At 44.8% G+C, this 19,030-nt stretch overlaps 1 protein-coding gene across 1 annotated transcript; it reads left to right on the top strand.

The window, feature by feature from the left end:
- The first annotated feature begins 11,435 nt into the window (after positions 1-11,435).
- Positions 11,436-16,200, top strand: C12H9orf131 (chromosome 12 C9orf131 homolog). The gene is made up of 2 exons (XM_059142474.1): positions 11,436-11,666; positions 12,028-16,200. The coding sequence occupies exons 1-2, from the start codon at positions 11,436-11,438 to the stop codon at positions 15,442-15,444; spliced, it is 3,648 nt and encodes a 1,215-aa protein (XP_058998457.1). The 3' UTR covers positions 15,445-16,200.
- The last annotated feature ends 2,830 nt before the right edge of the window (positions 16,201-19,030 follow it).

Raw genomic sequence — 19,030 nt, 5'->3', positions numbered from 1 at the left:
ACTTTTAAGTGCATTGCTGAGCTTATAAAAAAGTAAGGGAGGGCACCTGGGTGGCTCAGTGGGTTAACGCCTTCGGCTAACCTCTGCCTTCGGCTCAGGTCATGGTTCCAGGGTCCTGGGATCGAGCCCCCCACATCGGGCTCTCTCCTCGGCAGGGAGCCTGTTTCCTCCTCTCTCTCTGCCTTCCTCTCTGCCTACTTGTGATCTCTGTCAAATAAATAAATAAAATCTTAAAAAAGAAAAAAAAAAGTAAGGGAAGCTTTCAGTAAACAAAAAAAGAAGAGAGAAAAAGAAAAAGACAAATAAAAGAGAGAGGAGCGGGCACCTGGTTGGCTCAGACCACAGAGCATACAACTCTTGATCTGCAGATTGTAAATTCAAGCCCCATGTTGAGTGTAGAGAGTACTTAAAAATGAAATCTTAAGAGAGAGAGAGAGGGAGGGGCGCCTGGGTGGCTCAGTGGGTTGCGTCTCTGCCTTCCACTCAGGTCATGATCTCAGGGTCCTGGGATCAAGCCCCGAATCGGGCTCTCTGCTCGGCGGGGAGCCTGCTTCCCATCTCTCTCTGCCTCCTTCTCTGCCTACTATGTGATCTCTGTCTTTCAAATTTTAAATAAATAAAATTCTTTTAAAAATTTAAAAAAATTTTTAAAGGTTTGGGGGGAAGAAAGGAAGAAGGAAGGGAGGAAGCAGGGGAGATGAAAGAAGGAAGGAAGAAAAAATTCTAGAGCCAAAAATTAGATGGAAAGCCAACAATGACACCAGGGCTGCCTTAGGAATATGCCCAAACCAGAAACCTAAAGCTTTGCTGGTTATCAGCCCCACTGAGGAACAGTGTTTAGATTTAACAAAGGGAGCTGAATCTAAGGACAGCACATAAAGCACCCAAAAGGACTATATCTTGAAGATATAAACAGAAAAATCTACATGCTAGTAACAAGAATCAACAAGAAAATCAATCTGTCTCTGGTGACACTAAGAATGGGGAGGAGAGACTGATTTGAAAAATAGACAAAGTCTGCAAAACTGAGTGGAAAGACTAACAACATTAATGTTAATGATTTTCCTTAATAATTTATAATCATAATCCTAGTCTCACACAATCCTGGGATTTGAATTTATACCATACTCACAGAATGAGAAATCCCAATACAAGAAATAGAAACAGTTCCAAGTTCTTCAAGATTCATAAAGCTAAAACTGAACCAAATATGAGCTCCTAATAATACATATATCAAACATATAAGGAATAAGACCTCCAAAAGCCAAAGTCCAGAGAAACTACAAACAGAAAAATAAGACATGTTCAGACTGCAGATACTGAAATTATAAGAAAAAGTACACAAAGTAAATAGATTTAAAGTGTTTTAAGTGAAAAGACAGAGATCATCTCTATGCAGAGCAGAAAGAAGGAACATTTAGACCTACCTGGATCTTCAGGGTAGGTTACCTAAGGAGATAATGTCTGAATTAAGACAGAAGGAAATTTAAGAATTAGCCAGGTAGAAAAAAAGGGTGAGGGCATTCTAGAGAGAGAAGTAAGAATCATCATGGGCAAAGATATGAAAGCAATAATGAGCACAAGGGGCTCAGGGGAAACTACTAACATTCTTCTTCTTTATTAGAACAAATGCAAGCAGGTAATGGCAAGATAAGCAAAGAAGTACAGAGAGATCTGTAAGTGGAGGGTTCTGTACATCGTGTAAGAAATATGGCCTCACTGAAGGATTTTAAAGAGGGTAGTATCATGGACATTTTTGGTGAGGAGAGAGGACTTAAGACAGACAAAGTTGAAGAAATGGAGATCAGCTAGGAGACAACTGCACAGTCTGTGAGAGAAATGATGAGAGCCTGAACTAAAACAGGATGACAATGAGAATGGGGAAGAGAGATTTAAGAAACAGCAGATAAAATTAGCAAAAGTTGGAAAAAAATAAAGGGGGATCAGTGTAGAATGGCTCCTGTTTCTTTTCTTATAAGATTTTATTTATTTGATTGAGAGAGACACAGCAAGAGAGGGAACACAAGCAGGGGGAATGGGAGAGGGAGAAGCAGGCTTCCTGGCAAGTAGGGAGCCCAGTGCGGGGCTTGATCCCAGGACTCTGGGATCATGACCCCAGCTGAAGGCTGACACTCAATGACTGAGTCACCCAGGCGCCCCGGGCTCTTGCTTCTTGCCTGGGTGATTAGGTGATACTGATTGCTTTGGGGAACACAGCAGGAAGAGCAGACTGGGACAGAAGGAGAAAATGGTTTAAGTTATGAAGATGATAGACCTGGGGTACCTGTGGGAAACTGAGCTTGGGGATGTTTAGCAAGCAACTGAGATTTACTAGACTGAAGCCCAAAGAAGTCAGTGCAGAAATAACTAACCACACGAGGGGCTACTGACTACCTAAGATAACCTACTTTAGAGAATAACATAGTTATTAAAATTGATGGTTAGGAAGAGTTTACAGTGAGTAGAAAAGGCTTACACTAAAATATTAACTGCTTTCCTACCTTATTAAACCTACATTTATTTAATCAACATAAAAATATGAATAGCAGGGGCACCTGGGTGGCTCAGTGGGTTAAAGCCTCTGCCTTCCGCTCAGGTCATGATCCCAGGGTTCTGGGATCGAGCCCCCATCGGGCTCTCTGCTCAGCGGGGAGCCTGCTTCCTCCTCTCTCTCTGCCTGCCTCTATGCCTGCTTGTGATCTCTGTCAAATAAATTTTTTAAAAATAATAATAATAAGGGGCGCCTTGGTGGCTCAGTGGGTTAGGCCGCTGCCTTCAGCTCGGGTCATGATCTCAGGGTCCTGGGATCGAGTCCCACGTCGGGCTCTCTGCTCGGCAGGGAGCCTGCTTCCCTCTCTCTCTCTCTCTGCCTGCCTCTCCATCTACTTGTGATTTCTCTCTGTCAAATAAATAAATAAAATCTTTAAAAAATAATAATAATAATAAATATATATATATATATATGAATAGCAAAGTCTGAAAAGAAACATGTCAAAGTGCTAGGGAAATTATTTTGAGATTGGAAGTTTATGGGATTCTTCCTTCTAGTTTTTCATATCTCCTAAATTCAGTATATAATACTATCTTAACTGTTTAAAAAAAAAAAAAGGCAATATTTCTTCCTGCCTCTAGTGGGACATAGCTAAACTTCCAAACCCAAAACCTTACACACAGTAGCCCCTCAATAAATGCAGTAAAGTACCAATACCTGGGATCTGAAAGCAGATGCTTCAGATTTTCCTATCTTCTTTTTTAAATTTTATTGATTTAAGTAACCTCTGCACCCAACGTGGGACTCCAACTCCCATCCCCAAGATCAAGAGTCGCATGCTCTAACAACGAGCAAGCCAGGCGCCCCAGATCTTGCTGTTCTAAAAGCCTTGGCCTGACCTGTCTGCTAGAGGCCTCTCCATGGTGGGCCTCAGCTCCTAGGGAGCCCGCCTCACCTCAGCCGCTTGACACTCTGCCCTACCTAGTGGGCCAGTGCTGGGCTGCCTCCCACCACTCCCACTGGCGCCCCCCGCGGCCTCACAGCACCCTTCATTCTCCTCTGAAACTTCCCGGGGCCAGGTCTGGCTCCTGTGGATGAGTGTGAAGGAAGGAGAGTTTGAGAAACTGACCTCTCCTGGAGGAGTGGCTCCGTGAGGTCTCACTGTCCTCTGACCAGTCCAGACATGTTCAGGACACCGGGCCTCTCCGGGACACTGGACAAGACCGTGTCCTTGCGGCCAGGGTAGTGGGGCTGGGCTGCTGGCGGGGCCCTTCCCGCGATATCGCCATGGAGGAGGCGGGGACGGGAGGAAAAAGGGGAGAGGGAGGGGGAAAGGAAAGGGAGGAGGAGGGAGAGGAAGAACGACTAGCGGGTTAGGCAGGGAAGAAGCTGCTGCAGCGGCGACGCGTCAACGCTCGGACCCACGGCTGATCCTCGGCGCAGCGCCCCCTACCCAGAAGCCTCATCGCTGGAGGTGGGGTAGTCCCGCGGCGGAAAGGGCTCTGGGGCGTCGTTAAAGTCCCGCCTGAACCTGGGCTGTGAGCTTAACTGTCCAGCTCACGTCTCACGGAAGCCAATGAGGCTCACCAGACTGGAGGCCTCCAACCTGGAGGTGAGGCCTCGAGAAGTGGCGAAGGCCTCAAGGAAGCCTGAGGAAAGAGTTTGGAAGCCCGGGAAGAGGACCTAGGCGGGGCCTCTCCAAGAAATCCCGCCCATCGCTCATTCTAGATACTGAACTCTAGCCAAATACTACCAGGCAGATGCTGGAGTTAAAGCAGTGGAGTGAGTAGACAAGGACTCTGCCCTCAGATTATTAAGGCACAAGTTACAGTCTAGTGTATTAAGTGCCAGTTGTGGGTGAGGGCAGTGTGTTAGGATAAGGGCTCCCGTCCTAGCCTGGGAAGGTGAAGAAGGGCCTCCCGTAGAGACACCTTTCACTGCAGCAAGAAGGAAGGAGACTGAACGTTGAGCGTTTTTAATGATGAAAAATTCCCATATGATGGCTTCCATTCCTTTGAAAAGTGGAGATCTGGCCCATCTGCTAGGAGCAGAGGCAAGAGAAGTTGAAGAAAGTAAATAAGGTTTGAATTGATTTTAAGTAGAATAGGAAACTTTTAAGATTTTTTTTTTAAGATTTTATTTATTCATTTGAGAGAGAGCACAAGCAGGGGGAGAGGCAAAGAGAGAGGGAGAAGCAGACTCCCCCTTGAGCTAGGAGCTGAACCTAGGGCTTGATTTAAGGACCTGGAGATCATGATCTGAGCCAAAGTCAGACGCTTAACCATCTGGACCACCCGTGTGCCCCTAAGACTTTTTTTTTTTTTAATATTTTATTTATTTATTTGTCAGAAGGGGAAAGAGCAAAACCAGGGGGAGCAGCAGGCAGAGAGGCAGAAGCAGGCTTCCTGCTGAGCAGGCAGCCTAATGTGGAACTCAGTTCCATGACCCTGGGATCATGACCTGAGCCGAAGGCAGATCCTTAACAAACTGAGCCACCCAGGTGTCCCTAGGATGGGAAAGCATTTAAGGAATAAATGAAATAAGCTCCACGAGCAGGGAGTTTTGTCTGTTTCAAAAGCTGATGTATCCCAAGTACTTAGTGCCTAGCACATAGTAGGCACTTAATGGAATGCATGAATAAATGCTTTTCAAGTGATAGTGGAGCTAACCATTAGTTACAGACCATGAATGTACAGTGATACGAACATGTACAATTTTATCCAACAGGGCCGAGCTACTTTCTAAAGGGCAGGTTCAGCAGAGGCAGAATTGGGATTTTGCCAGGTAAAAGTGATGAAAGGAAGAACTGAAGTGTTTGGGATGTGATTAAGTGATAGACCTTGAAGTCTATCATAAAGAGGGAGGAAATGAAGGCAAGAAGTTGTTGATGGACAAGGAGAAAGTGAAACGGATGTTCTGACAAGACTGAAGAATTGCATATTTAGGACAAATCTAGAGGTTGAAGTCAGAGGATGGGATGCCAAACTATTTTAGAGAGCAAAACAGTCCATGCTGAGGCTTCAGATATGGCATAGCTAGACTGGAGCTGAGGTAAAGGACTCTAAGATGAAAAAGTCTAGGAATTGAGAGTCATTAAATGGGCTATCCATACAGATGTTTACATTTCCCACAGATTCCCTCCTCTTAAAGATGCTTCCCTGGGCTCCATCCAGCCCCTTCCCCAGTCTTCAGAGGATCTGCCTTCATACTTCAATGTTAGCCATAGATCCTAAAAGGATAATGGCATGGCTGAGGCAGAAAACAGAATAGAAAAGTTAGAGAGGGCGGTAGTGGACATCTATTTTGTTTTATTTTGTTTTCATACCAACATGCATACACTTTTCTGAAAACAGTCTGCTTCCTTTGGAGGAACTACAACATCCCGGCTTCTTCAGTCTCAGTCCATGCGCAGGTAGAGTGCAAGTAACTCTGACCTGTTAGAAGAAGCATTCTGTTTCCCTGAGAGCAGTTCAGTGAGTAGTTCAGGGATGGATACATGACCAACTGGAACCCATAAGCACAATGTTGTCAGCACAACACCACATTTTCAGCTTCACTTGAACCTGCTATGACACAAAACCTGAGAATATAGTTAGCACAGAAGAGAGCCAAGAAATAGAAAATAAGGACATCTGGATGGCTCCATTGGTTAGGCATCTTCCTTCAGCTCAGGTCATGATCCCAGGGTCCTGGGATCAAATCCTTCAGGGAGGCGGGGGGAGTCCCTGCTCAGCAGGAAGGGTCTGTTCCCTCTCCCCTGCTCCTCCTCCTGCTTGTGTGCTCTCTCTTTTAAATAAATAAATAAAATCTTTTTTTTTTTTTTTTAAGATTTTATTTATTTATTTGACAGAGAAAGACATAGCAAAAGAGGGAACACTAGGGGGAGTGGGAGAGGGAGAAGCAGACGAGAGCCCAATGCAGGGTTTGATCCCAGAACCCTGGGATCATGACCTGAGCTGAAGGCAGACGCTCAACAATTGAGCCACCCAGGTGCCTCAGTAAATAAAATCTTAAAAGAAAGAAACTGAATCCTGATGACATTGAAATTAGTTCCTGAATCAACCCTACTACCTGAAACCAGACAGTCCTAACTCTTCAGTTAGGGTCAATATAGTCCCATTTGCTTACACCTATCGGATTTTATTTACTGTCTCTTATATCCAAATGATTCCTCACAATGCAAGGGGGTCCTCAAACTCTGGCTCTGCTTTCTTGGATAGCCATATTATATATTATATATTTTATATATATATATATACTATATAAATATTTATATATTTATATATAAATTATATTTACAAATATAAATAAATTATATATAATTTATATTTACAATTTATATATACATATAATTATATATACATATAAATTATATATACATATATAAATTACATATATAACATATAAGAATATATAATATTGTATAGTAACAAATTATATAATTAATATAATTATACTAATATATTAGTAATAAATTATATAATTATATAAATTATATAATTAATATATATTAACTTCTCTGTGCCTCAGTTTCCATTTATATGGGAAAAAATAACAAATACCTACTTCAAAGGGTTGTAAAGATTAAACAAAAGAGTTGTAGGAGCGCCTGTGTGGCTCAGATGGCTAAGCATCTGCCTTCCACTCAGGTCATGATCTCCAGGTCCTGTGATCTAGCTGCATGTGAGGAGCCTGCTTCTCCCTCTCTCTCTGCCTCTTCCCCTGCTTGTATTCTGTCTCTCTCTCAAATGAATAAAATCCTTAAAAAAAAAAAAGAGTTGTAAAGATTAATAGAGTATTATTAAAGAGTAAAAATTTAAGATTATAAATTTGTTCCACAACACTGAGAAACAAGAAACATTACATTACTTAATTTTTCTAAGTTAAATTAAATCCGGTTCAAATCCCATTTACTAGTGTTGGAAGACATCCATTATTAAATCACGATGTGGCAGGGGCTTTTTTCCTCTTTAGCATGATACATTCACCAACAAAACAACCCTTCCCCACCCCCCAACCCCAAAAAACCACTTAGAAAATAACCTCTGCTCTTGAGTATATCACAGTTGCCACTGGGATGTGCATTGTATAAATGCATACAGTCCCTTCAAAGACAGGTGGCTCCACAGCATCTCTCTCAGGTATGCACACAGCATTTTTGCCATAGTTCCCAAGACTATGTGCTGGGTGTTCAGTGCCCTAACCATTAAATTGGCTCTCCCCATTAGAAGCCCTTGCCCCCCTCCCCCAAAATCCTGCTGCCTACCAGTGGACTTCTGTACAGACCCTGTCACTCATGGAACCCATTATTATCTCTTTTCTCAAATTTCTGAACACACTTCTATCCTTGGGCAAGTCTTCTTTCAATCATCCTCCATCTTCTCCTTCTCAAGAACACCTAGCTAGGGGCGCCTGGGTGGCTCAGTGGGTTAAGCCGCTGCCTTCAGCTCAGGTCATGATCTCAGGGTCCTGGGATCGAGCCCCGCATTGGGCTCTCTGCTCGGCAGGGAGCCTGCTTCCTCCTCTCTCTGCCTGCCTCTCTGCCTGCTTGTCATCTCTCTCTGTCAAATAAATAAATAAAATCTTAAAAAAAAACAAAAAAAAACACACCTAGCTAAATTAAATTCCCCCTCCCACACAAGAGCCTGGATAAAGTTGTAGACTGGATATCTTGAAACTTGGGTTCGGGACTAGAAAACTAAAATCTATTACCAATTCCATGAGACAAGAAACCTAGAACTCCTGGAAGAGGAATTCTATACATAACATAAAAAGTTACCTTTTTATCCTACTGGTTGTTTCCTTTGGCAAGAAGTAGGAGAAAACAATTAAAAGCTTGGTAAATTGTCCTGCCATAAATGTATGTAAGTATTCAACATTGCTTTTGCTTTTTCCCATTAGGACTCAACTTACCTTCTTCATCCACAGGTAGCAAACTCAAATGCAAGGCAGGCAATACAAGTACAAGTAAAAATGGACACATATAAGCAAACAAAATCACAGGCACAATAGATAAACTGCAACTAGCCTTAGCTTTGGCATCAATGATGAGAACATGGAGAGAACCATGGTGAAGGGGAGCCACTGCTACTTGGCTCTAAATGGTCTTTACTTAGGGGCGCCTGGGTGGCTCAGTGGGTTAAGCCTCTGCCTTTGGCTCAGGTCATGACCTCAGGGTCCTGGGATTGAGCCCTGCATCCAGCTTCCAGTTCAGTGGGGAACCTGCTTCCCTCTCTCCCTGCCTGCCTCTCTGCCTACTTGTGATCTCTCTCTCTCTGTCAAATAAATAAATAAATATTTTTTTAAAAAGATTTTTTATTTATTTATCAGAGAGAGGGAGAGGGAGCACAGGCAGACAGAATGGCAGGCAGAGGCAGAGGGAGAAGCAGGCTCCCTGCTGAGCAAGGAGCCCAATGTGGGACTCTGAGCCGAAGGCAGCTGCTTAACCAACTGAGCCACCCAGGCGTCCCAATAAATAAATAATCTTTAAAAAAAAAAAAAAAAAAAAAAGGTCTTTACTTAGTAGAAATGAGTGTCTACTGCTGCCAGATTTTAAACTTGAAATACTGATTATTATGTACAATCTGCTAGTAGTTTTATAGTGTTGGCTACTCCAGTTTTTAATGCTGACCACATTGAACCAAATGGTACATATCAGTACATAATTTTTAAGCCCTTTTGTGGTTTCAGCTGCTATATATATGCTGCTAGCTGTCAAATTTTACATCTCCACCATAGACTGCTCTTCCAAGCTTCAGATCCATGTATCTAATTGCCTCCTGCCCAGTTTTTCCTTGTCACAAAAACCTCACATTTGAATGTCTAAATGGAGCCCATTACCCTCCCCCCAACCCTAACTTGGTTCCCACCCAGGTCTGTGTTCTCTATTTCAGAAAAATGGCACTAATAGGGACGCCTGAGTGTCTCAGTCAGTTAAGCACCTGCCTTCAGTTCAGGTCATGATCCCAGGGTCCTGGGGGATAAAACCTGACATCGGGCTCCCTGCTCAGTGGGGAGCCTGCTTCTCCCTCTTCTGCTGGGGCTCCCCCTGCTTGTGCTTCTCTCTCACTCTGACAAATAAATAAAATCTTAAAGAAAAATGGCACTAATATACACACCAAGCCTCCTGAGTTAGGAACCCTAGAGTCATTCTCAACTCCCACTCTCCTCCACTCCATGCCATTGGTAATGAAGTCTAAACCAACTGTATCTTTGGAATTGTACTTGAATTCATCATTGTCTCACTCACTGCCTTGGTTTAGGCCTCATCTAAACTAAACTAAAGCAAGAGTTCCTTAATTAATCTCTCCTCAATCTCTTTGCCCTCAATAGAGCCAGTGTTCTTTCTAAGACACAAAACTTGATCTTGTCACTTTCATGCTCAAAATTTTTCAATGATTTTCCATCCTCTTCAGGATAAATTTCAGTTTCTCAGACTGAAATTGAGGGGCCTTGGTGATCCTGTCTTTCCAGGTCCATCTTTTACTGCTTCTCCAACCTCCATACATTGAAATACCTGCAATTTCCCCAATGGTACATGCTTTCTCTGCCCTAGCACCTTTAGACAGGCTGTTCCTCCTATGTGAATTGTCCTTCTCTTGCTCCCTATACTTTCATTTTCTTGGCTCCTCAAAACAAGCATTAATCATCTCATCTGGGAAACAGCCCCTGGCAAGAAACCCCAGGCTAGTTAGATACCTTCCTCTAACCCCATAGTACCCTGTGTATATTTCTATTTTAACTATTACTTGACTGTTTTCCCCCCACTGAAATGGGACCTACTTTAGTGCAGAGACTGTCTTATTTCTATCTCCTCAAGCCTGAGACAGTATCTGATCCATAGTAGGCAATCAATAAGTATGTTGAAAGAGTGAATAAATAAATAAATCTAGTCCAACTCATGATACCTAGGGGAGAAATCCTTGTCTGAAATCACAGAGCTTATTAGTGACAGAGTTAGGAAACCCAAATCTTAATTTCAGCTCAGTGCTTTCTATCAGACTAAGAGGCCCTTTGATGGGGGTGGGATGAGGAGAGAGGCATTAAATTGTACCTTGAAGGTGGGGATTGAAGTTTGGCCCTGAAAGGAAGAGTCCATTTGGAACAGAGTGGTGGTTTTAGGATAAAGAGGGGCAAATGAAGAAAAATGGTCAAGCATATTTGATTTGTATTCACATACATGCTTGCCAAAAAGTTCTTAACCAACTTAAAGTCAAATAAAACATTTCACAGCTGACACAAGATTTTAAAAGGGGGTAGGGTGGGAACAGAGTCCTTATATTAAAGATGGAACAAGGCTTATAATTAAAAACCTTAAAAAAAGGAATTTTTAAAAGATTTATTTTAGAAAGAGAGCACACACGCACACGCGTGCACAGAAGAAGGGGCAGAGGGAGAGGGAGAGCAGCAGACTCCCCAGTGAGTGCAGAGCTCCATGCAGGGCTTGATTTCAGGGCCCTGATATCATGACCCGAACTGAAACCAAGAATCAGCCACTCAAATCAACTGAGCCACCCAGGTGCCCCAAAAGAGATTCTTAGCATATACTATGTTCTATCCTAATCATATGAGTTTGTTCATTTAATCCTCACAACAACTCTATATGGTAATATCACCCCCATTTGACAGGTGAGAGAACTGAAGCACTAGAAGATTAAGCAGTTTGATTTCATAGACAGGAAGTAGCAGCACCAGGATTTGAATAAAGCAGTTTGATGCTAGAATCCACGTTCTTAATGACAATGTCTGAAGCATAAATCTGGCTCTGGCAATCAAGACAAAAGGTATCACTAAGGTTTCACTGTTATGAAATATTAGTTGCCTGACAAGAGGCAATGTTTTGGCTCTAAATTCAGGGAAAAGGCTGTTAGGCATGTGGGGGATGGGAGTTCTTTGTTCTGTGATGCAGTGATGACCTCGGTAAACTGCCACTAGGCTGAGGAAAATGGAATGGCTGTTAGAAGGCCTGCTTGGGGCTGAAGGGGACATGGAGCTTCTCTGGAGCCAGTTGACCCATGCCCTGGCCTGCAGACACTGTGGCAGCAGCTGCCTCCAGAGTCCAGGGAATCTGGTGACACTATTCCTGTTCATGATTTGGCAGATCCGGAGGTGGTGGCAGCTTGGGAGGTGGCGACAGCTTCAACCCTGGTACTCTGGAGACATGATGCAAGGCACGGTGGGTGACATGGATGTGCAGCTGGGTGAATGACTCTTGATATTACATGTTGAGTTCAGGCAAAAAAAATTACTGACATGGAAGGACTTTAAGTCTTAAATGTGAGGCCGGATGAGTGACCATGGATACCAGATTTAAAGACAGGTGAATGATCACTGACCCTAGATATAGTTACGGTAGGGAATGCTGATCTCTAAATATGATCTAGGACATGGCCCAGGTGGGTAAGTGACTACTGACCACAGACATGGGGGCCAGGTGAGTAACTTCATCTGGATGTGGAACAGAGATTAAGGGCTTTATGACACACCTTGTGTCTCTGAAAGGTTTCATGCCTGAAGTATCTTTCTCCACTCCCCAGGGCCTACCACTTCTGTACAATGTGGTTTTCTTTGATCACCTGTGGAAGCAGAAGTCAGAGGATGAAGAGGAGGAGGAGGAAGAAGAGGAGACACCTCTGGATCCACTGAAGCCATTTTCATTTCCCAAAGAAGCTTCCACTAGAGAGCAAGCCATCACAGCCCCATCTCAACCATCCTGTGGTTCTGAGGACCTCCACAAAGCTGTAAGGACACCAAATGAAGTACAAACACAGAGCCCAAGCTCTTCCAGATCCTTCCCCACCTTTCAGATCCTGACCAACCTGCCTGTGAGGCACAAAACAGAATCAGGAAGCTATCTACGTCAGAGAAAAAGCCAGCTCTTCTGGGGTCTCCCCTCTCTGCACAGTGAGTCCTTGGAAACCATCTTCCTGAGCTCAAGTGGCCCCTCTCCCCTGAAGTTGTCTGTTGGTCCCTTTGTCTTCTTCAACAAGCTTGCCTTCGTGGCTAGGTCCAATCTGCAGCTTCCCCAGTATTGCTCCCCAGTTCAGCCTCCTACCCATAAAATCCACATTACGGAAGATCTAGAAGGGATAGCCCTTGATCCTCAGCAACTTCCTCCTCCTTCCCCTTCTGTCCCATCACTACCCTTCCATCTTAAGTCCTTTCCCACAGACCACCAGGGAGTCCTATGTGGTGCTAAGGCATATACACAGTGGCTTATGCAGCAGAAAGAGGTCCCTTGGATCTCTAAGGATCAACCCCTGTACCTACAGCCTGAACGCCAAAGAACCAGACCTTCTAAGCTCTCCCTCTTATCTGAGGTCTGGTGGGATGTGCCATCGGATCCCAGCATCCAACAACACATCCTAGATTCACTCTCTGACTCTCCACTGTATCCTCCTAGCCTTCTGGGAGTCCTGACAAGGCTTGAGGCCCCACAGAGGACAATGGGACAAAATGAGGACACCACGGCCACTAAGCCTATAATGCCAGCTCTCAGCACAAATCTGGCTTCCCTTTCAGAACTCCAGGAAGTCACCCCTATAGAAGGCTTACCTACAGCTAAGGCCCTCTGGGAAACCACAAGGCAAAGAAAGTATCCTCAAATCTCTGAGCCTTCAATCCTGGTCCATTGCCAATCTGTAGACCCCATGACAGAGACACAAGAAACCAGCCCCCTGGGAGTTCCACCTGGATATAAAACTCAGTGGAGAACCACAGGACATAAAGGGAGTTCTCAAGCCTTTGAGCCTTCAATACCAGCTCCCTGCCAAGTCCGAGATGCTCTGTCAGAACTCCATAAAGTCATCCCTGAAGGAGGACCTTCTGCACCAAAGAACTTCTGGGAAACCATGAGTCACAGAGAGAGCCCTCAGACCTCTAGGTCTCCAATGCCATGCCTTTGCTCTCCCCCAGGGCCCCTGCAAGAACTCCAGGGAGAAAGTTCTCTGGAAGATCCATCTAGGTATAAGCCCCAGTGGGGACACAGAGAAAATTCAGGAAACCCATGGGCCTTTAGGCCCCCAGCCCTGGACCTCAACCCAGCACTCTATTCAACCAGCCCTGTATATGTCCCACCAAGATCTGAGACTTCGTGGAATGGTAGGGAGAGTAGAGAAAATCTCTGGGTTTCTGTAGACCCCATTTCTTCTCCCAGGCTTCCTCTATCTTCCTTGCTGGTATCCCTAGGAATGAGTTCCCAGGGAATTTTGTCTGAGTCCAAAGCTCTGGAAGGGCAGAGAGAGAACCTCTGGACCTCTGAGTCCCCAGCCCCTGACCACAGCCCATTTCTAGCTTCCATTCTGGAACTTCACAGACTCAATCCTATGGGAGGCCTCACCAGATCAGAAGCTGCATGGAGGGACATTGAGCATTCTAGGAATTCCTGGGCTTCTGAATCTCCATCTCTGGCCCTCAGCCCATCCCCAGCTCTTAAATTTGAGCCCCTCAGAGCTAGCCCCATGGGGGTCCTGTTTGATTCTGAGGATAGATGTGGGGATATAAAAAGGAGAAAGAACTCCTGGGCTTCTGAGCTCCCAGCTTGCAGCTTACCCCAAGACCCATATGGAGCCAGATCCTTGGGAGCCCTGACTGACTCTGAGCCTACTGGGAGGAACAAGCAGCAGAAAGAAACCTGTTGTGTTCCCGGGTCCCCACTATGGGGCCCCAGCCCACCTTCAAACTCTAAATCAAAGTCTCACATAAGTGAGCCTCCTGGAGACCAACATACCTGTAAGCCAAAGGGGGAAACAGTGGAGCAGAGAGACAACTGCTGGGCCACTGAGCTCCCAACCCCAACCTCCAGCTCTCTCTCTGCCCCTCCTCCAGATCCACATATTGACTCTGACTTTGTGTGGAGGAATGTGCAACCAAAAGGGATCCCCCAGGGCTCTAGTCCTCCAGCAGTGGATCTCCTGCAGCCAAAACGCTGGCCTGCCACTTTAGCTAAAGCTCTGAAGATTGAGCCCAACCAGCCTGACCTACCCAAGAGAGAACTGTTTCCAGGGACTAAGGCAGAGACTCCATCCTTCCAGGGAGAGGCTGTCCCAGAGGTGACCCCTAACTCTAGGATCCAGGCCTGGCACTGGAGTAGAGAATTGGAACTCAGGCTGAAAAAACTACAGCAGAGCCCTGCTTCCAGATCCCCTGACCCAAGTCAATCGTTTGGCAGCAACTCTGTGCTGAGCTCCACAACTCAAGGCTCCTGGAGACTCTCTTCCTGCCCCCCACAGCTGAATCGTCCCTCTAATTTATGCCCCCACTCTTCAAGCTGTCATCCCTCCAAAATTCACAGCCCAGATCAGCCTGTCCAGATCTCCCACTGTTACCATTCACACTCTTCTTCCCAGCCACAGCCACAAGGGTCTAGCAGGGCCGAACAAAGGTCTCAGACAGAGGAAAGAATGAAGATGAAGATAGTAGCTGAGGTCTTATGCCAGGGGCCATGTGTTTGCATGGAGACTGGTGAGAACTGCTCAGACCTAAGCAAGTCCTCAAACCCTGAGGTTCCTGCCTCAGGTAACAAGGCTTCAGCCCCATCTTCAGCCAAAAAGAGAGGGAGTCCCAGGAAACCCAAAGCAGGAGACCACAGAAGAGGGGATGCAAGACTGGAGTCATCCACAGTTACACGGAAAAGCCACCCAGCCCAGGCAAGACGACCAGTAGAAGCCCCTGTAAGCAGACTTTTCCAAAGACCTCAGCACCAAGACCATAACTCTCAACACATTGCTCTTCCTCACCACCTTCACTCTAAGGCTGCAGGTCCCCAAATTCAGCGAGGAGCCAGGCTGGGAGCTGGTCACATCCTGACCCCTCAACACTCTAAGCACTGCCCTTGGGCCCACATGGAAAAGCATTTCTCCTCCCCTACACCTCAGATTCCCCTTACCAAGGGTCTCCAAAGAATGTTAGCCAAGTTTCTGGTCACCCATGACCCCTGCCAACCAAAACCATAAAAGGAAAGGCTGGTAGTACTGGCACCCAATACCCTAAGATTTGAAGCCAAACCAGTTGTGGGATGGGGAGAGGAAATCCTAATAAACTAGGTTAACTAGACCAATCCCTCTCACGTCATCTTTGGAATCTGTGGTACTGAGAATTATCAGCTCCCTATTAGCTTCTGCTATAGCTGTACTACCTCAGGATCCAAGAAGTAGAGAACTCAGGATTTTGCAGGCTTAATTAACTTTTCAAACCCTTCAGATCATCAGCCTGGAGTCCACACTTCTCTGCGCTACAGGGGGAGACTGTAACGCCAGAAGAGTCCAATGCTACCCATGAAAAAAACTTCACAACAAGTGAACATTAGAAAAATACATCCATTCACATGAACACAACTGGTCTGAGTCTAGTCAGCTGTTCTTGATCCTCGGTACAGTCCCCTTCTTCACCCACTTGACCCACAAGTTCTCTATACTTCTGACCATTTCTTTGATCATCTATCCCCAAGAACATAAAAATAAGCGCCTTTTTGTATGCTCAGTGACGATGGGGATTTTTTCTATAATTGCCTGTTCATAGCCTTTACCCATTTTTCTACTGCTGCCCTAACAAATTTACCACAAAACACAAATTTGTCAAAGGTCTGACATGTCCCATGGAGCTGAAATCAAGGTTGGCAGGGCTGCATTCATTTCTGTAGGCACTGAAAATTCATTCCTTGTCTTTCCCAGCTTCTAGAAGCTACCCACATTCTTCAGCTACTGGCTGTCTTCCTCCATCTTCAAAGCTAGCAAATCCAAGTTAAGTTCTTACCGCTCTGCTTTCTTCTGCCTCCCTCTTCAACTTTTGTTTTGTTTTGTTTTTGTTTATTTGACAGAGAGAGATCACAAGTAGGCAGAGAGGCAGGCTGAAAGAGGAGGAAGCAGGCTACCCACTGAGCAGAGAACCCAATTCGGGGCTCGATCCCAGGACCCTGAGATCATGACCTGAGCTGAAGGCAGAGGCTTTAACCCACTGAGCCACCCAGCCGCCCCTCCCTCTTCAACTTTTAAGGACACCTGTAATTACATTGGGTCTACCTGGATAATCCGAGATACTCTATCTTGAAGTCTAACCATTTTAAAGTCAGCAACCATTAATTTAAACTGCAATGTTTAATTCCTGTGCCAGATAAAAATAATATATTCATAGGTTCCAGGAATTAAGGTGTGGACCTCCTGGAAGGGCCTACGTACCACAGATATTATCCTATTATGCAGGCTACAAATATTTTCTCCCAATCTGTAGCTTAGTTTCTAATTTTGTTTAAGGTGACTTTCACTGTACTAAGCTTGAAAGTTTTTTTTTTTTTTTTTTTTTTATTTGACAGATGGAGATCACAAGCAGGCAGAGAAGCAGGCAGAGAGAGGGGAGGAAGCAGGCTCCCCGCTGAGCAGAGAGCCCGATGCGGGGCTCGATCCCAGAACCCTGGGATCATGACCTGAGCCGAAGGCAGAGGCTTTAACCCACTGAGCCACCCAGGCGCCCCTAAGCTTGAAAGTTTTTTTTTTTTTTTTTTTTTTAAGATTTTATTTATTTATTTGACAGAGAGATTACAAGTAGGCAGAGAGGCAGGCAGAGAGAGAGAGGAGGAAGCAGGCTCCCTGCTGAGCAGAGAGCCCAATGCGGGACTCGATCCCAGGACCCTGAGATCATGACCCGAGCCGAAGGCAGCGGCCTAACCCACTGAGCCACCCAGGCGTCCCAGCTTGAAAGTTTTTATGTAATTAAGTAGACCAATTATTAAGATGATGATTTTTAAAATGTGCTCATCTGTATTTTTAAAGATTTATTTTAGAGACAGACACAAGAATAGGGAGAGAGAAAAGGAGTCTTAAACAGACTCCTCACTGAATGCAGATACATGGCTCCATCTCGTAACGCTGAGATCACAGCCTGAGCTGAAACCCAAGGGTCAGATGCTCAACAGACTACACCACTCTGGTACCCCATAAAATTTGCTTGTATTTTTCTAAAATTCTACAATACACATTACTGCTTCTATAAAAACAAGAAGTTTTTAAAATGTGAATTGTCAAGGTGCCTGGCTGTTGGTAGAGGGTATAACTCTTGATCTCTAGGTGGGGAGTTTAACACCCACACTGGGCATGACTACTTCAAAAAAATTAAGTGAACGGTCTATGCACAATGCACATATGTCTGACAATATTATGTACACTTGGAAATTGAGTGAATTTTTTTTTTTTTGCCACAAAAACAGGGGGAAAATAAGTGAATTGTCTAGCACTAAAATCTGTCACTTCCTGCCTAAACCGCCCAGAAAACCCACAACTTTAAAACGAACTTCATGGGGCACCTGGGTGGCTCAGTTGGTTAAGTGGCTGCCTTCCGCTCAGATCGTGATTGTGGGGTCCTGGGATCGAGCCCCGCATCAGGCTCCCTGGTCAGCAGAGAGCCTGCTTCTCTCTCTCCCTCTGCCTGCCACTTTGCTTCCTTGTGCTCTGTCAAATAAAAAAGTAAGATCTTAAAAAAGAAAAATAAACTTCACTTGGGGAGGCACCTGGGTGGCTCAGCCGATTAAGCATCTCTTATTTTTAGCTCAGGTCATGATCTCGAGGTCATGGGATCAAGCCCTATGTCGGGCTCTGCAATCAACAGGAGTATGCCTGACTTATACTCCCTTCCTGCCCCTACCCCACCACTGCATATGCGCACATGCACACATACTCTCTCTAAAACAAACAAATCTTTAAAAAAAAAAAAAGTAGCAGGAAAAATAAAATAAAAAATAAATTTCACTTGGGGCACCTGGCTCGCTCAGTCAGTAGAGCATGCAACTCTTGATCTTGGGGGTTAAGTTCAAGCCCCATGTTGGGTGTAGAGTACTTAAAATCTTTTTAAAAAATAAAGGTTCTATGAGGTTAAATCCACATTCCCAATCCACTGCTAAACTTTTCATTACACAATATTCCCTCTATTCCATATATACAGTTGACAAAAACAGACAGTACATGCTGTTCCTCTGCCTCCTGTCACTCTTCTGTTCCAAAGCTTTATTTAGCCTAAACTTGTCCAGAGGGTCTTTGCCCAGAACTCACCACCTGCTGGCCAGGAGTGGAACTGAAGATATGTTTCCTCTTCCCAACTACTGCCCCCGCCTCCTAAATAATCTCAAAGCCACTGCAATTCTTTAATTTTTTTGGTTAATTTTAGGTAGGTTCCATGCTGACTATGGGGCTTGAACTCAATCCTGAGACCAAGAGTTGCATGCTCTACCAACTGAGCCAGTCAGGCACCCCGAACACAATACAATTCTTAATTTCTACTTGTCACAGGGGGCATTTCATGAGTATGTGCCTATCTTTTTAAGCCCTTGGTGGAAAAGAGTAACAAACCATTAACATTTGGCTCAGTTCAGCTGAATTAACGACTGGCAGACCTGTGTTCTCATAGGCATTGTGACTAGACTTTCACGGCAACTTTTAAGATCAGTATCTTAAATCCAAATATATCTTAGGGTGCTGGGTAGTTCAATTGGTTAAGTATCTGACTCTTGATCTCCACTCCAGTCTTATCTCAGGGTCATGAGTTCAAGCCCTG

Source organism: Mustela lutreola, chromosome 12 (assembly GCF_030435805.1).
Source record: "Mustela lutreola isolate mMusLut2 chromosome 12, mMusLut2.pri, whole genome shotgun sequence".
In the NCBI taxonomy this organism is placed as follows: Eukaryota; Metazoa; Chordata; class Mammalia; order Carnivora; family Mustelidae; genus Mustela; species Mustela lutreola.
The sequence above is the reverse complement of the archived record's forward strand: the minus strand, read 5'-3'. Positions and strand labels throughout refer to the sequence as shown.

What these genes read in the sequence shown, in the direction of transcription:
- C12H9orf131 (XM_059142474.1), top strand. Translation starts at nt 11,436, where the DNA reads ATGGAATGGCTGTTAGAAGGCCTGCTTGGGGCTGAAGGGGACATGGAG. An exon ending in GAGACATGATGCAAGGCACG is followed by an intron (nt 11,667 to 12,027) that starts GTGGGTGACATG and finishes TCCACTCCCCAG; the next exon opens with GGCCTACCACTTCTGTACAA.